The sequence below is a fragment of the Melopsittacus undulatus genome, chromosome 9, assembly GCF_012275295.1.
Source record: "Melopsittacus undulatus isolate bMelUnd1 chromosome 9, bMelUnd1.mat.Z, whole genome shotgun sequence".
NCBI classification, from domain to species: domain Eukaryota; kingdom Metazoa; phylum Chordata; class Aves; order Psittaciformes; family Psittaculidae; genus Melopsittacus; species Melopsittacus undulatus.
This window is the reverse complement of record NC_047535.1, coordinates 28,470,477-28,489,385: the sequence shown is the minus strand read 5'-3', so window position 1 is coordinate 28,489,385 and position 18,909 is coordinate 28,470,477. Positions and strand designations below refer to the sequence as shown.

At 47.1% G+C, this 18,909-nt stretch overlaps 1 protein-coding gene and 1 long non-coding RNA gene across 3 annotated transcripts; one reads left to right on the top strand and one right to left on the bottom strand.

Annotated features, from left to right (window-relative positions):
* Positions 1-1,516: 1,516 nt before the first annotated feature.
* Positions 1,517-18,555, bottom strand: FAM107A (family with sequence similarity 107 member A). 2 transcript variants are annotated; one of them, XM_013129138.3, is made up of 4 exons: positions 18,468-18,555; positions 8,948-9,122; positions 5,667-5,823; positions 1,517-4,558 (listed from the first exon to the last, which is right to left on the bottom strand). In XM_013129138.3, the coding sequence occupies exons 2-4, from the start codon at positions 9,115-9,117 to the stop codon at positions 4,451-4,453; spliced, it is 435 nt and encodes a 144-aa protein (XP_012984592.2). In that variant the 5' UTR covers positions 9,118-9,122; positions 18,468-18,555; the 3' UTR covers positions 1,517-4,450. The 2 variants fall into 2 exon arrangements, with proteins under 2 accessions (XP_012984592.2, XP_005149450.2); XM_005149393.3 differs by lacking the exon at positions 18,468-18,555 and adding an exon at positions 17,091-18,437.
* Positions 4,796-7,356, top strand: LOC115946553 (uncharacterized). The gene is made up of 3 exons (XR_004080604.2): positions 4,796-4,932; positions 6,217-6,817; positions 7,086-7,356. It is a non-coding gene; the product is annotated as an uncharacterized lncRNA (long non-coding RNA).
* Positions 18,556-18,909: the final 354 nt, after the last annotated feature.

Here is an 18,909-nt window from a genome sequence, read left to right as displayed (position 1 = left end):
AGTGCTTTGTCAGGGAAGGAGGTGAAACAGGTGGGATTCACTGAACCACAGGGGTGCTTTAACGTGGGAAGTTGAGCAAAGGATGGGAAATCAGATGGAGTTTTGCATAGCTATCATTTTAAGCTTCAGCCTGAGCGAACCAAGCCCAGCAGCCATGAAGAGCAACAATAAATCAGAGCACCTGACTGTAATGCAATGAGTGTGCTCATGGGCTTGGTGTGTTAGAGATGAATCTGGTAGATCAAAGATGCTGTGTGGCTCCATCACCCTGCCAGAGCAATAGGGTGTCCTGTGGACAAACTGCTTGGTATCCTGGTCCATTCTGCCCAGCATCACATCCTATGGTGTCTCAGGGTTGTCAGCACTTGTGAGGCAGTAGCTTCTTTCTGAAGTTTTCTGAGGGCTTTCTCTATTTGCTCTGCTGTTTCCTTCTGCCAGCATCAGAAATGCTGGGCCTCGTGCTTCTTGAGTGCTGTTTGCCATTGCTGAGGCAGTAATGAATTAGACAGCAAAACATAAGGGTTCCCTGATAGGAAATTCCACTGCAGCAAACTATCTGTGAGCACTTCAGGAGTAAATGCATAGGAAAAGAGACCTCAGCATGACCTGGATAAATTGCAAAGCTGGTATTGAAAACTCTGGCAATAAGAAGAAATTCAGGCAATGGAGAAGTTTGTGCATAGCTAAAAGGCAGTGTACTTTAAAGAGCAGAAATGAGTATTTCTTAATCTCTTCTGCAGAAGAACTGTCACAATACAAACAACTGCCTTTGACATCTGCATGAAAGGAGGTGCGTGGTTAGTGGTAAGCAGTCCTGGGGCATAGCCCATTGAAATCTCCCCAGCTGGGGCTGTGGAAGGTTGATAAAACACTTTACGTAAAGTCCTGCCTGAGTCCCTGGTCTCACATCTTGCCAAGGGCCACGCTCTACAGTGAAGACCTTTCCCTTTGTGTGGTTTGTGCCAGAAAATGAAGGATGTAATCTGCTGTGGTAGCATAACAAGTGAGCTATTGATATAAGCAGCAACGATGTGGGAAAATGTTTAGTCAATGGGCCCTTATCCCTGATGATGAGCTGGCTGCCCACACCAGTGCCACAGGGTGTGGAGCATTGGGAATATCATGTACCTCCCAGTGTGGCAATCCCAGCAGATACCTGGTGTCAGAGAAATGTGTTTAGTGCTGCTAAAATGCTTTAAAGATATTTAAAACCAATGAAGTGTCAGGATTCCCTTTCAGTTCAAATTCAGATTTTTAAATTAAACCCAGGGGCAACGTGTTTTCCTTGGCTGTGTAGGTCTTACCCTGCCAGGCAGTTGGGCATCTGTGGCCAGATAGAAGTCAAACATATGGGAAGTTACAGTGCACAAAGCCTGATTCCACAATGTTCGTGCCCTTAAACTTTCAGGAAATTGAGATAAAGTCTGGAGATGAGCAATGGGTGCAGCATTGGGGCAGATAATGAAACAAGTGTGTTGATGAGTAGGTTAACACAGCACTAACAAAGGAGTTGCTGTTGGACTTCACTGGTCTTTATGTTCAGTTTATTTGGCTGCTGTCTGCTTGCATCCTCAGAGCTTCTTCAGTTCCTTGTGGAAGAGAGCAAAATATACAATCATCATTTAGTTTATTTCTTCACAAGTGCCCACATTAAACAGTGTCAGTTGAGTTGTATGACATATCATTTCATATAACTGTATAAACACCAACACAGAAAATAGACTAGATACCACATAGGCAACATACACAGTTCACAGGGGTGGAAGAGCTGTGTTGGAAGATGCTTGAGCAGTAAAAGTGTCATTTCCCATGTGCTGTTACGGAGGGCTGAAGCCAGTGATGAAGCACTGTGTGTCCTGCTGTGTGCCCTGGGGCTGCCACAGCCTGCCCTGGCCCCATGGGAGCTGCCAGTGGCCTGTTTGGTGGGTTGGTCAAGTGTGTGGATGTGTGGCTGGGTCCCAGCTCACAGCCTGCAGGGTCCTGGTGAGCTCAGGGTCAGGGCTTTCTGCTGTCTCTCCACTGCTGTAAGGAATTCTTGTGGCTCAGTTAGCTCAGTCTGTGTTAGGGCAGTGTGACCTAGTCCTCCGTTTCATGCACTGAAAATGACCCAGGTGCCTCTTAGCAATGACTGCACTGGAGTGCAGCCCCACCCCGTGCTTGGTGCACACCACATCATAGGGAGGCACCTTGGTTATTGTTATTATTTCCAGATAATGTTTTTATACTCAAGAAGATCACAGCAAAATGTTTTCAACCTTGTCAGCGCTGATCTGAGCATTCAGCCTACTGCTACTGGATGGCTCTCACCCAATGACTTGCATAAATGCCCCCATCCCAGCCCAGGTGAGCTGATAACACTGATTTCATTGGTGCCTATGGAGTGATAGACTGCCTCTCCTGCAGTGCATTTCCACATGTGGCAAAATTACACATTAATTTGCTGAATGTTTTTGAGCTCTTTGATCAAGGTTACTTTATTTCTGCTGTAACCCCTCACAGAACCCCAGCACAGTAATTCTGGCTTGTGATTTAAACCGATGTTATCTGTGGAGCATCATGCAGCATTCTTTACAGCTGTGTACAAACATCCTTAGCAACACACTTTTTTCTTGGAGAAATTTGGCCTTTCCCCCTCTCCCCCCCCGAAAAAATGGTTGATGCTGCTTCTTCCATGTGGTTTTAATCAGAACCTATAAGAAAAGCTTCAGAGTTAGAAAGGACATCATAGACCCTTTTAGATCTTGGACCCCATAGTGACCACATGCACTGGATGGTGAGAAAGGGGCTTAAAAACTACCTTAGAGACAGTGCTGTGAGATGGGGCTCTCCAGGATGGAAACTGAGCTAAGGGCTCTTACAGCTGCAGAAGCCCCATGCCTCTGTCACTGCTCTTGACACGTGATGTGGCTCAGGTATTCTACTCAAGCTGCCAGGCTGAGCAACATCCCCCTGAAATGAAACACCCCACGGGACCAGAGAGAGTAGGGAATGGATTACTAACTTTTTAATAAATATATGGTAAATGCCCAGTTTCCTTTAACTTACTTGTGGATACACTGAAGATGAGTAGATATTGTTTAACCAGGTATTACCTTCCCAGCTAAGTCCATCAAGGCTTGCCATTCAAGAGTCAGTTTAAAGGCAGTTTGTAAGTTATGCTGTTTAGGCTTTGAGTCAGGGCTGATGTGAGAAGCAAGAAGATGAGATATTCCTGGAGGTGAAATTTTAGCTCTAGATGTGGACACCTCAGGGCATGACTGTGATGCAAATTTACCCTCTATCTCATAGAACCACAGACTGGTTTGGATTGGAAGGGACCTTAAAGCTCATCTGGTTCCAGCACCTTCCATTAGAGCAGGTTGTTCCAAGCCCCATCCAACCTGGCTTTGAGCAACCTATCTCAGCTTTGCCATACCAGTAGCAAGATTTTTAGTTTTGTAAGGTGGCAACTGAAATGAGGAAACTCTGATCTCTGGAAAAGAGGATAAGAAGCGCTGACAGTTTTGCATCAGTACCTAATGCAGTCAGTAGCACCTCTCCATCACAGGATGTGTTTTTGTGGCTTCCTATGGTAGCTCATGTCCAGGGTGAGGGGCTGGAGCTCAGTAGTTCAGGGGTAAGAAGCAGTTTGTCTGTCTGCTACATCCACAGGGATCTGCTGCCTGGTCACTGCACACTTCCATGTACCCATATGCTGAAAACATCCAACCTTTGCTTTCTGCACAGAGCATTTGCTTCCCACTTGAGATGCTGATGGTATAGCCTGATGTATTTCCTGCCTGAGTGTGGAACTGCCTAAATAGCTCTTTTCCAACAGGTTTGAGATGCAGTTTAAAGGTGAAGAACAGTTGCACCTCCTGTGCTGCACTGGTGTGGGCACACAGAGGTTGACTCTTCTAATGGTATGGGTGTGCTGCTGGGACACAGCCTTAGCCAGGCTTGACAGTGACCCTTGGGAAAACCACTGTGGTCACCAGGGCTGTTCTCAGTAATACACAGATCATCCCTTTTAGTTATCACACCAGGTTTCCAGGAGGTTCCAGACCTGCAGCCACCCTCCTGTTACCCCATGCCTGGTGATCCTGCCTCCAGGAAGAAACAGAGATCCCCCAAACCATCCCTCCACAGGCTTCCCTGGCTTAAAGAGTTGCTGTGACTCTAGGGTTAACCAAGAGTTAGCTGCATGTTAGCATGCACCCACAATCTGAGGGGGAAACAACATTGTTTCTCTCTGCATCTCCTTGTGTGAGTACTTCAGTGGATACTGCACCTTTTCCACAGTGATACCTTCTGGCTGGGAAAACCTTTTTTGTGCCTTCTACTGGAGCAGGTGTTAATAACCATAAGTAGCCCCAGCAATGTGGCTGTGAATGTCCACCATGTACAGAGATGTCAGAGTGTGTGTGTTAGCGCCCGCCTTGGCAGGATCCCTGTTGAGTTTTGGCAGAAGCTATGCTGCTTTCTCATCCCCAGTCACCGTAGATGTTCTTCTCAGGTTTTCCTTGACTTTAATGAATTCTGGTTCATGGTCTTCCTGCTTCTCCTGCTCTTTCTCCAACTGTAAGAAGGAAAAGTCACTGTTATCTGTGCATATTAAAGGACAAAAGTGCATTAGCTACATTAACACAGTAGGCTTCATTATTGAGGGATGTCCAGTTATTATGGCCCAAAGCTGAAGTATAGAGTACATGGGTGCTCTCTTTTCCCAGACTATTATACCAGGGCCATGTTCACCCTGAATCTCTTTCTCTGGCCCACTGAAACATTAATTCATTTTGTTTTCCTCCAGAGAGAATGTTTCCAGTAGAAAAGCAGGGGAGTGCTTCACTTCAGACCTGGTGTGGAGGAGGGAGAAGGAGGTTTGAATCCTTCCCAGCAAAGGAGGTCCTGTGAGCCTCGGAAAACCTCTCAGCATTAGGTTATTGTCTAAGGGTAAGTCCTTACAGTGCTTTATATGCAAAGTCTTTATGGATCTGTCCCTAAACCACCTTTTTCATTTTCCTGGTTCTTCTCTAAGAGTGCTGGGCTTTGGTTTTTCAAGTCATCTTCTCCTGCCTGATGTTACTGCAAGGGAGCTGTTGTGTCCTTAAATAAACTAGTCTCATCCACTTGCAGGGCAAATACTGGGAAGTAGGAGAAGGAATGACTTTATTTTCAGTGGCAACAACCCCTGCTTTCTGCTTGCACTGGTTTGGGTAAGAGGAGCAGGGGAGTTGCTCTGCTGCTTACAAGCACCTATGCTCACTACTGTTTTTCCCAGGCATATTTTTGGCCAGGGAACACACCAGGAACTGCTCCCAAAAGCAGCTTGGGTGTGATTGCAGCAGCATTGCACCTTCCAGCACTTCCACAGCCTTTCACCCCTCACCCTAGGATCCTGAGCACCCCTTGTGGTGGGTGCAGCAAAGCACACCCCAAAGATACCATATGGGACCTGGAGGAGACCCAGGGCAAGTCTGGGGGGGGTCCTGGGTGAGGTGGTACAAACAAGGTGGATCCCACTGTGAGGATGAAGGTGCTGCAGGATGGAGTGTGTTTCCCCTTTTATGGAGGGGTAGCAAAGCTATACCTCGGTTTGAGCCTCAGCCCACTCATCTCCTCTGTGTTCTGTGCCTCATGCAGGGTCATTAGGATAACCCAAGGATGCCTTAAAAACCCAGTTCTACCTGGTCCAGTCTCTGGTGCCTCTTTAATAGCTCTTTTTCAAAAGGACACTGCAATTTCTTTGCCTCTTCCTCTTCCTTCTTCTTTCTGATCAGCTGGTTTCGCCGTCGGTGCTCGAGCACCCGCTGCAGCTCTGGCTTACTCTCCATGCTCAAACCTCTGTGGATAAAAAGCAGATCAATCAGGGCGAAAGATCTAACATCCTGTGGGGTGTAGCCACTGACAGCCCAGAAACCCCAAAGCTCGTCTCAGTCCTAAACAGGAACATCAGGGACCTGGTCCACAAATCCATCCACAACGTTTTGAGAGTGTTTCCTTACTGCTGGAATGGTTCCTGGGGTTGCTTGCTTTGGGTGGGCAGAGAGTTTGCTGCCCTCGTATGCGGTTTGTGGCGCTGGAAGTCTTGCTAATGCCATTACATTGAGCCTGCAGGGTAGGGTGTGGAAATGGGACCTTCCCTGGCCTTTGCTATTGCTAGTTTAACGATGTCAGTGACAGATTGGGCTGCGCTGAGGGCGTGTTCAATAACGACGATTTTTTTCCCACCAGCAGGGGTAGTCATTGATCTGCAGTAACCGCCGCGGCAGTTGCATTCCTCCCTTTTGCGTTCCTGCTTTGTGTCAAAGCTGAGGGCTCGACATCCCCTGCTGACATGGGGAGTTTGGGTCATGAGGCAAAAGTGAAACCTCTTTCCTGTTAGAAGCCAGAGCTTTTGCGCCTGGCTCCCCTTCAGCTGCCCAAGCATCCCAGAGGAAGTGGGGTGGCTCCGAAGCATCTCAGATGGATAGGGGCTGCTCCAAGCCCTGTTCTGTGAAAGACTGGATCACAGGGAAGGAGAGGTGGCAAGGATGTGCAGGCAAGGCACAAATACGTGGTAAAGGGATGGAAGAAGTTCACTAAAAGTGGTGACTTTTTGCCCTGCTGAGCCCCAGCCAGAGAATTAACAAAACCTGAAACTGCTGGGAACTTGAACATTTGCTGAATTCAGGGAAGACTTTACTGCAACTGCATTTGCTGGAAACCAGATTATTATGAAGTGGTGAAGATTGCATTGACACATCTATCTTCTGCAACAGCAGCTGGAATGTACATAATGGTGCAAGAAAATACAGAACTGGAAGTAATTGACTGAAGTTGTATTTTTGAGGAGAAGGTATTGGAGACCACAAAGCTGTTACATGCAGGGAGTGGGACCTGACCACTTTCATGGGCTGGGTTTAACACTCGTTAAAATCAATGGGCTGAGAGTATTTACAAGTCCTGTTGTAAAATGTGGGGTGTTTGGTGTTCCTGAGGTGAAGGTCTGTTTTGAGGTGAGGAGGGGACTTACCCATTTCTGCACTAAGGGCTTGCTTTCATCCTTGCAGTGGCATGTTTCAGGATGCTTCTTATTGTAATTTGAGTTTTTTGCTTTATGACAGGATAAAGCTCATGGCAACACCAGTGAAAGCGGCCACAGCATTGGCCTGAGAAGTTTCGTGATGGTTCTTCAAGTCAGGAGGAACTTGGATGCTGCAGAAATGCTTTTCCCAAGGTGTAAGAGAAGGCAAACCTGCCTTGGCTTGCTGGAGACACAGCTTGCAGTGTTGCCTATGGATTTGTTACTACTCTCTGGTTTAGTCAGCTTGTGCTGTTAGTACCCAGAGGTATTGATTAAGATAAGAGTTTTGTTGCACAAGATGCTGATTTGAATTGTTTCTCCCTTCTGCTTAAGGGGAAAAAAACAATGGCAAAGCAGAAACAGAAGCAAGTCATAGATCCTTCTCTCTCCCCTTCTGCCCTCTCTTCCTCTATAGTAAGAAGCAAAACTGGTGGATTTGAGAGTGACAAGAAACCAGTGATGATGGGTTATTGTTCATAGTAGGGTTTGTTTCATATGTTTGCTGAAGAATATTTTGGAGGCCAGAGCCAAAGTGGGTTTAAACTGATGTCTGAGATGTACGGGACTATAAGCAGAGGGATCAGGAAGTGCAGGATGGCTGCAGCGGAGATGATGGCACAGGTGGATGTAATGTGGTGGCAGGTACAGAACTAGAATACAAAGTGATGATGTGCTTTTTGCTTGGCAGTTTCAAGTTCAGCTCAGCCTGATGCCCATGCGGTCTGTACCTCATCTGTCACCATTCCTCTCTACTCCCTCCATTGCAGAGATTTCTTGATTCCATCTTGCTCAGACTGAAATAACTGCTCTGTAAGATCAAAGTCAGTGCTGATGGGGGAGCCTTTACCCTGAGCAGCATCACCAGGCAGGAGGTGGTCACTCTCAAGCCAGAGTGTTTTAAAAATATCTGGCTGATTTAGTTACCTCTGCCTTGATGTTGGAGAACAGCCTGGGTATGGGCCCTGTAATAATTCTGAGTTTGGGAAAATCAAATCATACCCAAGCCCAGGCAGTGCCAGTATTGGTTAATGCACCCTGCTGCTGTGCTTGATTGTTTGCTGAATTTAAATGTGTGTCTGGTTCTCGTGATGACTGTAGCCTTTTGAAGAGGCTGTGTTCCTTTTTAGATGGCTAAAGTGCTATCATGTCACAGTGTTTCAGCGTGTTCAGAAAATGCCAATATAAAGCCAGCAGATTTCTTGCTGTGCTTAAAAGCCTCTGAACTGAATATACTTTTATTGTACTCATGTTCCAACTTTTGCTGCAAAATAATGATGTGATTAGAGGTTCTCAGTCACTGATGTAATTTTTCTGTTATTGTATTTGTACCCCTAAAGACTTAAATTGGGGTGATGGGGTAAGAGGTCAGGAATGTGGATTCTGGCCTATCTTTACCTGTTGGATTTTTAGGGACACAGTTATTAGCTTTGTATAGATTATCTCATGCTGGTGTGCTCCCTTTCGATGCCTCCATCCAACCCGCACCACTTACTGCCTCTGAGTTGACCTTAAAGCACACAGGAATGCTGTACATTGCTGGGGACTTGGCAAATCAGTGATGGAGATAGAAAAACCAGGACCAGGGAGAAAACATGTGGGACACCAAGAAAGTGACTGTAGGGATGCCTTGCATGTTGTGGTGCCTGGGGGATCCAGATGGGTGGAAACAGCAAGCAGCTCCAAGAAGTGCTAGCTGGTGCTTAGGGGTGAGCAGGGGGCTTTTCGTCCTGCTTTTGGTTTGAAACAAACTGTCACATCAGGGAAAAGAAGAAAGGGCTACAGCAAATTCTACACTGTGGTTGAAAGTGGAAGGGTTTATCGTGCCCTTCCAACTCACAGGCTGTCACTGGCAGTTGAGCTCTGATGGCTCAGCACCTCTCAGACAGCTCCATCATCTCTTACCTTCTGTGGTTCATCAGCAGCTCTCTGTGCAGCTCTTGGTGGCTCTTTGAGGCTTTTATAGGATTTAGGAGCTTTTTAGGTTTGATGAGGTCTGGGTTTCCATCTATGTAGTCTGGATGAGTCAGGATATTCCCACTGTCTGGTTGCTCCCGCTGTATTTCGGTGTACATTGATGCTGGAAGAAAAAAAGAGGTGTTTGCATGAGAAGTCTCTCCCTGATATGGTGTGGGAATCCCTGGAGGTCTCCTCACCTGGGCAAGACAAGAGAAGAGACGGTGCCTGCCCTGCTCCTTGACACCCGTGTCAGTGTCTGCGTGCACATACCTACATGTGCTGCTGAGGGTTTTTTAGAGGCTTTAAAACATATTCCCTTTGTGGTGTTGATGAGACATTTATTAATTAGATCACTGAAATCACTTGCCAGCTGCTTGCTTTAGTGCCTGTAGTGTTGAGTGCCAAGAATTAATTAATGCAAGATAGGTTTAACTAACACTTGAAACAGCCATGGATGTGGCCTGTGCTCAGCTGCAGCTTTGGTCCTCCTGGCTGGGGCTGTTGGTCCCTTAGCACAAGGGGTTGCTGTGGGATTTGAGGGGCTTCCAAAACATGAATGTGAAGAAGTGCTGCTGTGTCTGAAACCTCTTGTCAAGGAAAAGTTTTGCTGATATCCTGCTGGCCTAATAATCAGAATTGAGCCCAAGGCTAAGAAAAGCATAATTTGCCCATGCGGTATGTGATCATGCTGTAATAATTTGTATGTTATGGATGTAAGAACAAGAGCCCACTGTTTTGGAAGTGATGGCAACTTGGATTTCAGGCAAACCACGGGGCATGTTCACTCTTTGTATTTTCCAAGTGTTCTATATTTCCCCTTTACAAAAAAACCTATATAAAGTGAGTGCAAAACACAAGTTATAAGATGAACAGCATGCAGCGGGCTGTGTCTTTAAATACAGAGCACAGTGGGGTTGCCAACAGTTATTCAGTGTACGGTCTAATCAGGGGCTCAGAAAGAGCAATTTATTCCTGACTATTCACTTGAGCAATTTGGAAGTTTACCAGTAAGAACAAAAAGTCCCAGGAAAAGGGTATAGAGAGCTCCATGTCTTCAAGTGTCTTATTACAGTATTTTTAGGGGCTTAGTGTGAAGCTGTATGGGCTGGTGAAACAGCAAGGAAAACAGTTGTTCAGTAATGTTGCCTCATTCCCTTATTGCAATCTCATCTATAAAAGGAATAAAGCCCTTTCTTCTATAGCAGAAATCAATAAAACAGAAGGCAAGAGAAAGCAAGCTAGGTTATTCTTTCATAGTCAGTAAGTACTTATCAAATGTGAAGTGGATTGCAATCAAACAGAATTGTGTAAGGAATAATACTGCTGAAGAAATGACTCAATATCAAACAACTTATCATTGAATGTTAATGTGGGCAGTGCCCTACTGCTTGGGGAACAAAGGAAAACAAATCAGAGCCCATTACACAAGTGTAATTGGGGCGAATAGTTCAGTACATATTTAAAGGGCACTTGGAAGCTGGAACCAGTGCTTTCTTGTATCAAATTATTTTCATCTAGGATCATAGATCAGTGCTGGCAGAGGGAAGGTGGTGTGGTTTGATGTTTGTTTGATGGCAAGTGCCAGGCTGACTCAAACGCCTGCAGGGCCAGACTCCACAGGTTGAAACTGGGGGCTCAGCATTGCCTTCCAGAGGGATGCAGGGATTGAAGAACAGCCAAGGGTTAAGGCAGCACAATTTCATGGCTAATTTTTGTTGGATAAAAGCCAGGCTCTGAAGAATAAGAAAACATATTCGTTTTTATCTTCTGCTTCCCTTTTTTGGTCTTTTTTTTCATAGAAGAGGCAGATAAAAGCCAAGGAAGGAAGGTACAAAAGCAAAGGTTTGTTTTGGCATGAATGAAATGAATGAGCTCCCATTTCAAATGGCAAAGCAATGTCTTCATTCTTCAAACAAAAAAGTTTCTCCATGGAGTAACTTAAATAAAATGACAGGTGTTTTTAATGGAAACACCATTTCTGGACAGCCGTAGTGACAAACTAGCCTCAGCATCACTGTGATGTCCTGCTGCCCTTTTCCTACTGTTCCTATCCTGTCATTTAGATCAGAGCTGCCTCCAGTGAGAGAGATGCCTGCACTTGCTCTATGCTGGATACCAAATCCTGCTGCACATCAGAAGAGCTGGGGGGTATTGGTATTGATCCTGGATTTGTCCATCCTAAATCTTCCTGTTGGGCTGTGCCAGGGGATACTGCAACATGCAGTGAGCAAGATACTGTAAATGGCTGTAACTCTAGTAACTTCGGTGGCTATCTTTCTATACCCTGTAGCTCCTGGGCCCTGCTGCTAAGATCTACTAGCTCTTGGGGCACTGGTGTAGCACTGCTACTTATAAAGTGCTGTTTTCCCCGTCCTCCATGATGTATGGGTTTCCTTTTGTAGCTCATGAGAGTCCCTTCTTCCCTACTTCCAGGACCCAGATCGCAAGGGATTTGCTTGGGGCAGGCTGTCCCACATCCACAACAGGGCTAATACCCAGTAGTGTACAATGCTATTCAGTGTGTCATCCAACCTTTCCAGTTGGTCTTGTGCTATTTCCACCCCCCAGACACACAGGATAATCAGAAGCTTCTCCCTAACTCCTTTTCCCACCACCAGCTTGGGAGACCCTCTGCTTATGCAGCATTTTGGAGGAGCACTGTGGTGAGGCTGGAGGTTTTGAATCCATCAACATGGTTGTTTCCAGACTGCAGCCATCTAACCCTATTTACTGGAGGCAGACTGGGAACTTTTCCCTGAAACCAGTATAATTGAACAAAAAATACTGAGAAGGAGGAAATGTGAGGAACTGAAACTGACTGGAAGCATTTCTGGCCAGGGCTGTTAAATCAGTATGCACAAGTCCTCACAATGAGTGCAATTTGCCTGAATGATGCTGCAAGAGCCAGGACACAGCAGGTAGCTCTGAGCTTGCTTTTCACTGTGCTAGATGTGTCTAGGGGTGTGCATACGCCAACCTTGAGGGCTTGGCTCATATTGCTGCCCTGGGGACAAAGTCAAAGCTTTGACCTTGTCCCTGATAGGGACTGCAAGGAGCCTTGAACCTCATTACAAAACCAGCATTTTAAACCTTCAGAAGACCTTAGTCTGGAACAATTCAAGGAATGCCTTCATTTTCATTGAGCAGGAAAAGAAAAATGAGAATGTAAAAATCCTGGTGCATCTGAAACATGGCTTGGGGTCATGCTGGGGATAAGGACAGGGCATCCTTTCTGCTGCAGGTTGGCAGATAGGGACCAAGTGCAAAATGTTTCTCCTGTAGATCTGTCATCTTCAAGACCTGATGTAATTCATGTCCCTGTAAGGGGAGACAGACTGCTATCAGGCTGCTTTTTTCTCATTATTTATAGTGCTGGAGGTATAAATCAAGCCAGGTCTCTGCAGTGGATTTACAGCCAGATGCCTGTTTTTTCATGATTCAGCTGTAGATCAATGAACAAGGCTCTGCTCTCACACCTCTTTGGCCACCATTATAAATCAGCAAAAGGTGTTAGACATTTTTATATTCTTGGCAAGATATGAACAACAAAAAGTACATGTGCATTTTAATACCCTCTGCTGTACTCAGAAAAACAGCGTGACCTTTTAAATGCATCTGCTTTGGAGTGTTGCTTATAAAGCGTAGCTGTGTTTGCTTCAGCTTACTCAGTCTTTTGCTTGCTTTTGAATATTTTCCCTTTCCTCATTTCTAGAAGACTGAGGCTTCTAGGAAAGGCAGCTTACAGGAGAGTGGCCACAGTGACTTGTCTGTCAGGAAAAAGCAAGACTGCCTGGAGGAGGAGGCCAGAGCCAGTGGCAGATATGTGGATTTTTATCTCTACTCCCAGCCTTAGCTGTGAAATGAGCTCCCAGTCTTGACTGGTTTTCTAGGAGACTCCACAGGGAATATTAGTATCTTTGAGGTGTCCCAGACCAACCACCCTCCTTTCCCAGGGTGTGAGACTGGCTGGAGGAGAAAAGTGACATTGTAGCATCTTGGTCAATTCTGACCTGAAGCAAAGCCCAAATTCCTGCTCAGATCACCTGGAAATGTTTATAAATCCCCCACTTCCTGTGAAACTTGAGATAAAAATCCTCAGTCTGCAATCCTGGGGCAAATTGTTTACACTTCTGATTATACTCAGCTCCAATATTTTGGGGCACAGGGTATCAGGCAGATTTGGTGCAACATTAAGTTCCTTTGAAAACCTGAATGTTCCAAATAATGCATTATATATACCCTGCTAGGAACATAAAACACAATGGGCTGCTTGGACTGGCTCATGCCCAGAGATAGGCATTGGACACAGGTGCTTAGACACAGCCAGAGATGAGCTATGCTTCCCTTTGCTGCTGCTGCTCTTTGGTTTTCCCTGACTTGGAGGATGTGCCCTTCACAGAGCATTTATTTAGGATTAAGTGATTTGTCTCTTCTTGGTGAGTTGCCCTGTGAGCCCCTCTGCATCCGGACTGTGTGCCTTGTGCTGCTCCCTGCGCTGCGGCTGGCAGCCTGTTCCACCCTCCTGTTGGGATGGAAATAATCCTCAGGAATGTTAAGGGGATTAACAACAGCCTTGGAAAGGGCAGGTAACCACAGGGGTCCAGCTCTGCTTACAGCTGCCTGCATGGCTCCAGCCTGTTCTTCACAAGGGGAAAATCAAAAGAGATTGAAAACAAAATTAATCCAAAGCTGCTGGATGAATGTCTGGGCTCCTCTCAACCTGTGACTGCTTGGGGGGAGAACAGGGGTGCAGCAGTACACCCCCATTTTTTGCTGACACTGCTCTTTGTGTCAGCACTTCACTTTACCTGAGATCTATAAAGCAAATGTAGTTCACAGTCTTTTGTTTTTGCTCTCTGTGTCATTTAAGGACTGATTTTCCAACTTGAGCATCTCAGGGCAGATGATGACTGAACTGCTCCAGTTAAAATATACTGTATGGGCATCCCTTCCTGGGCAGAGATGGGCCTCTGTGAAGTGCCATCCACATAAAAACAGGCAGCAGGCTTTATTCTACAAATGGGAATCAAGCTCAGAGGATATTGCACTTTGTAAATTCTGTGAAACCCTTTTAAGGTGCTGTTACTTGGTAGAAGGGATGAGACTGAGCAACACCTTCAGGACACCCAGGGTCAGAGCTCTGCATCTGGGTTTGTAAAACCACTGACTCAAGGGGTGTTTTCAGCGCAGAAATGATCACTTAAAACTGTGGCTATAGAGAATAACCTCTGGTTTTCTGGATGCCTGGGGTTTATTCATGAATGCGTCTCTTTTAAAGAACCAACAGATTAAGGAAGAGCTACTGAAAGAAGCTGGTCATACATATCCTACAAGTAAGGCAACTGCAAAACCAACACAGCACGGGTCAGCAGAGCCAGTTTGAGCTGTTTACACAAGGAACCTGAGCCTGGGAAATGCTGTGAGTTTCTGACACATTTAACTGCAATCATGGGGAAGCCTTTCCTTTTCTGGACTATGGCACCTTCTCCCTGCGGAGCCCTCCTTTCCCCAGGATGAGGGTTCCTGGAGGGGAACAGGAGAGGGCATGGGATCTTTAAACTAGCTTCAGTTCCTTTGAAGTACTGGTACACACACACTTCTATTTGTTAACTAGAAGTTGAGATTTGCTTTTTTTCATTTTAGAACATGAACTTTCAGTCAATGTGTTCTCACTGCCTGACACGGAGCTGAGGTTTAGTCCTATACCTTTGCCCATGAGAGTGTAATAGCAGAAAAGGTCCTGCTGTATGTTAAGACTTACAAATAATGAAGCTGAAAGTTTGTCATTTTGGATTCTGGAATTGATGGGTTTTGCTAATTTGTGTGATTTTCCAAATCTTAATTGTAATTCAGAAACACAGAATAGCTGGGGTTGGCATCATGGGGCAGGGAAACAATTGTACGTCTGTCTCTGTGAGCCCCAAAGCTTCATGTGGCCAGAGCAGCTTCTGGATGTGTTGGAGGATCTCCTGCTGGGAGGACAAGTGGTTTGACCTCAAACCTGGGCACTTGATTTTGGAAGCTGTTTTCTGCATGGTTGATAGGTTGAGGGTAGAGTAAGGCATCCAGATGCCATCTTTAGAGGGTCCAGTCATAGAACCATGGAATGGTTTGGGTTGGAAAGGACCTCAAATCTCATCCAGCTCCAACCCCCTGCCACAGGCAGGGACACCTTCCACTAGAGCAGGTTGCTCCAAGCCCCATCCAACCTGGCCTTAAATGATGACCCTTAAATGATGCTCTGTGAGGGGAGGCTCACAGGTCCTGGAAATCTGGGTGAGTGATGGGTGAGTCCCTACAGCCAAACCTGCAATACACACTCTGCTGCCCCAAGTAATCCATGTGTGTCTGCTACACAGTCAAACCCAGAACAAAATATCTGCCTTTCCTTCACATTAGCTTAAAGACTGCTGTGGCTTAATGCTCTGCTGATGATGTTAACAACTTGATGCTGTTGTTGATGATGATATTATTGTTGATAATAATATTATGTTGATATATGTTGATAATAATAGCAATATGGTGAACTCAAAGATTGACAGATGCTAACTGTTAACCTTCCCTGGGTGAGATGTACCAGCTCCCATCCTCACTGTGATTTTCCTCTCTTGTTTCTGCCATGCTGGCAGCTCAGGAGCATCTCTTACTGATGGACCTGGCGTGTCACCAGGTCCCTTGCTTGTCACCAGGTGACCGTATCACCAATAAATGATACGTGTGCTCTGGAAAGGAGGCAAAGAGCCTTTGTCTGCTTCTAATCTATACTTTTAAATAATTAAGCAAGGCTAATTCTGGTAGTTATAATGCAATATGATGAGCGTAACTTGATGTGGCTGCTGTGGGAAGCAGTTCCCAGCTATCAACAGGCTTCCTCTGGGCAGCAGGTGTGCACACCCTTGGTCCCCTCACCTTCATTCAGCCCTGGCATTCTGACCCATGAGGTCAAGGGATCAGAAGGGGAAAGATCCCTCATGGAGATGTGGAATGAGGCAAAGGGACACAGCCTTGAAGCTCCCAGCACTGCTGTCACACGTCACCGCTAAACCTGCTTTACCTCCCTGATGAGCACATGCTGCAGATGGGACTACCCACCAGTACAGCCAGTGTTCTCCCACCAGTATAACCAGTCTGCCCAGTCCAGCCACTGCCCCCAATCCTGGCCACCCTTGCCAAGTGCCATGCCAACCTAAGGGGGGGCACAGAGTGGGCACTGGGCTCAGCCTGGACTGCTCATACACCACCTTCCACCATCACCCCAAAATGCAAAGGATCCCGGGTGTCACCGTGGTCACCCACTGAGCTTTGCACTCACATGTGTGTTTGAAAGAGAGGAATCCAGGCAGGACTGGGGCTAGCTGAACTGTCTGGTTTCCACAAGTTGTTCTCTGTTTTGGGTTGAGTAACGCTGGAAGTGGTTGTACAGCCAGGCAGCAGCAAGCTCCCCTCTGCCTGCAGGCAGGCAGGATTGGGTGTCCTGGTTAATCATTTAATTTAACTACCTTGGACTGTGATAAGCAAAGATAACAGGGCTGGGATCCCACTCTGTTAGCAATCACCAAGGGACATCAGTGCCATGCCTTTCGCAAGCAGCATGTTTAGTTTTGTTAAGCAGTGATAGACGCTTAGCAGTCTTTCTCCATAATCACAAACTTTTAATATATCATCAAATATTTGCCCTGCACATTTGCCTATGATAGAGACATGCATCATTCATTAATGAATGTTTTAATGTAGCTCAAAGATATTTTGTGGAATGCAGAGAAAATCCTCCCACACTGAGTTGCAGGGATTGTATTAGCAAGTGCCCCTGTCCAGCCCAACGACTCTCCAAGAAGGTTTGAATTGCAGCTAAGGAAATTCCTGTGGGATACAGGTCCATTTCGAAAGGCAGAAGCAGAAGGGCAGCTTCTCAACCAGGTACTGAAGTATTAAAGTAACACCGTATCTCAAATAACATTTAAACCAGGGTCCAAAGTCACTGTTCAACCATGTATGCAGCGCAGACTAATCCCATGGGGGCTTCCTACAATGGGGAGCCAGCAGAGAAGCAGGAACCCCCTGGCGCAGCTCAGGGGTGCTCAGGGCTTACCTGATTTCTGCAGAGTGGCCTTGGAGAGCCCGGGGGGCAAGTGTTGCCGCATGCCCCATGACATGGCTCTGCTCCTGCTCGGCTGCACTCACACCTGTGGCACTTATGGCGAGGTCCGATGGAGCTGTCCCGTCTCTCGAGTGGGAGCAGGGATGGAGTCACGTGGAGGTGGCTGCTGCACTAGTGCTGCCTCCCCGCCGCTGTCACCACCCCACAGGGACAGTGCTGAGGGCTGTAGTTTGGCCAGCAGCAGCCGGTGCCCACTCTCTCTGCCACCTTCCAAACTTGCTCCCTTTGCTCCTCGTTGCCAGATGATGTTTTCCCGGGATGGATGAACAAGGTAATAGTTCCCGCCTCCGGCAAAAGCAAACAGTCCTGTGCATGCCCAGCACTGCTGCCAGTGCAGAGGTCCTGTCTGTGCTCCACAGAGGAGGGTTCCTCCTAAGTGTGCCTGCACCACGCTCCCAGAGAAATCAGATCACCCCAGAGGAAGCTGCACGCCCACTCTCTTTAGCAACCACTGCAACAGCCAAGCCTGGCACCAGGGCAACCGCTCCAGTTATCGTGATCATTCCCTGGTGTGTTACAACACCCTGTCATCTACCGACTGCTGCAGGTCCAGGGGGAGCAGTGGCTGCACCCCATGGGGAAGGGGATGCAGGGCAAGCAGCAGCCCCTGAGTGGGGTTACAGGCATCCTGGTGGCACCAGGGCTGTGTGATGCTGCTGCATCACTGTGCCAGATCTCACCCTGCTGAGATGCAGCCGCTGCCTGGATTGGGCATCTTGTCCCTATCCCTGCTGTGGCTGGAGGTATCATGTTTACTGTCCCTGAATTGCCATGGCCTGTGAAACCAGAGGCTGCAAAGCTGGTAGAGAAGAAGGATTTAAACCACCCCAGCAGCTCCTTTTGGCTCTTAGGTGAGTGCTGCAGTCCAGTCCTGCCTAGGTCACCCTGTGCCAGCCTGCAGATGACCAGTGTTTCGGCCTCAGGAGGTGGGCAGGGATGGGATGAGACCATTTCCACCGAGAGGAAAAGGATAAGGGAAGCTGGGGGCACTGCCATGGTACCCAGTCACATTCACATGCTGCAGCACCCATGGGTGCACACACTGTCACAACCATGTCCTGGCCTGATGCTTCCAGCCCTTTGAAGATCTGCAGAACGAGTCCAGGCTGCCACAGGTTGGGGGAGTTCTTATTCACTTATTTTCACCTCTCCACATTTTGCTCCTCTCCACATCCCAGCATTTTCCCTCTCCCCAGCTGTGTTTTCCAGCCAAGGACTCAGCGGTGCCAGGTGTGAAGAGAAGCCCCAGCCTCTCCCATCTCTCCTTGCAAAGCCCTCCATGAGGCAGCCAGGGCTGATGGCACTCACCTGAGCCACCACTCCTGGGCTTCCTGCTCACACTTGGACACTTGGGCTGAAGGGAGTATTCTTTCTGGAAGACAAGAAAGAAATGGGAAAGGACTGTGCAGGTATTGCTCTATTACAGGAGATGAAATGCAGGAGGAGTTGCTGGTCACTTGCTATTGTAGACTTTGAAAAATTATAATTATTTTTAATTTCCTGACCAGGAGCTGTTAAATTTAATTGTCTCAGATGCAGGAGCATCAGATGGAGATGAGAGGCAGGCTGGTCTGCATTCCCCAGTGTGTGTGGTGCATGCATGCATGTGCTTGCACAAACATGGTCAGCCCAATTCGACCACCTGTGGGATAGATACAGGCAGGGTTTTGAAGATCTCACACAGCTTTTGCCCCTAGATCAAGGATGTGGTGGAGGAGAAGGCCTAAAGTGGGGAGGCTGTGCAGTTTGT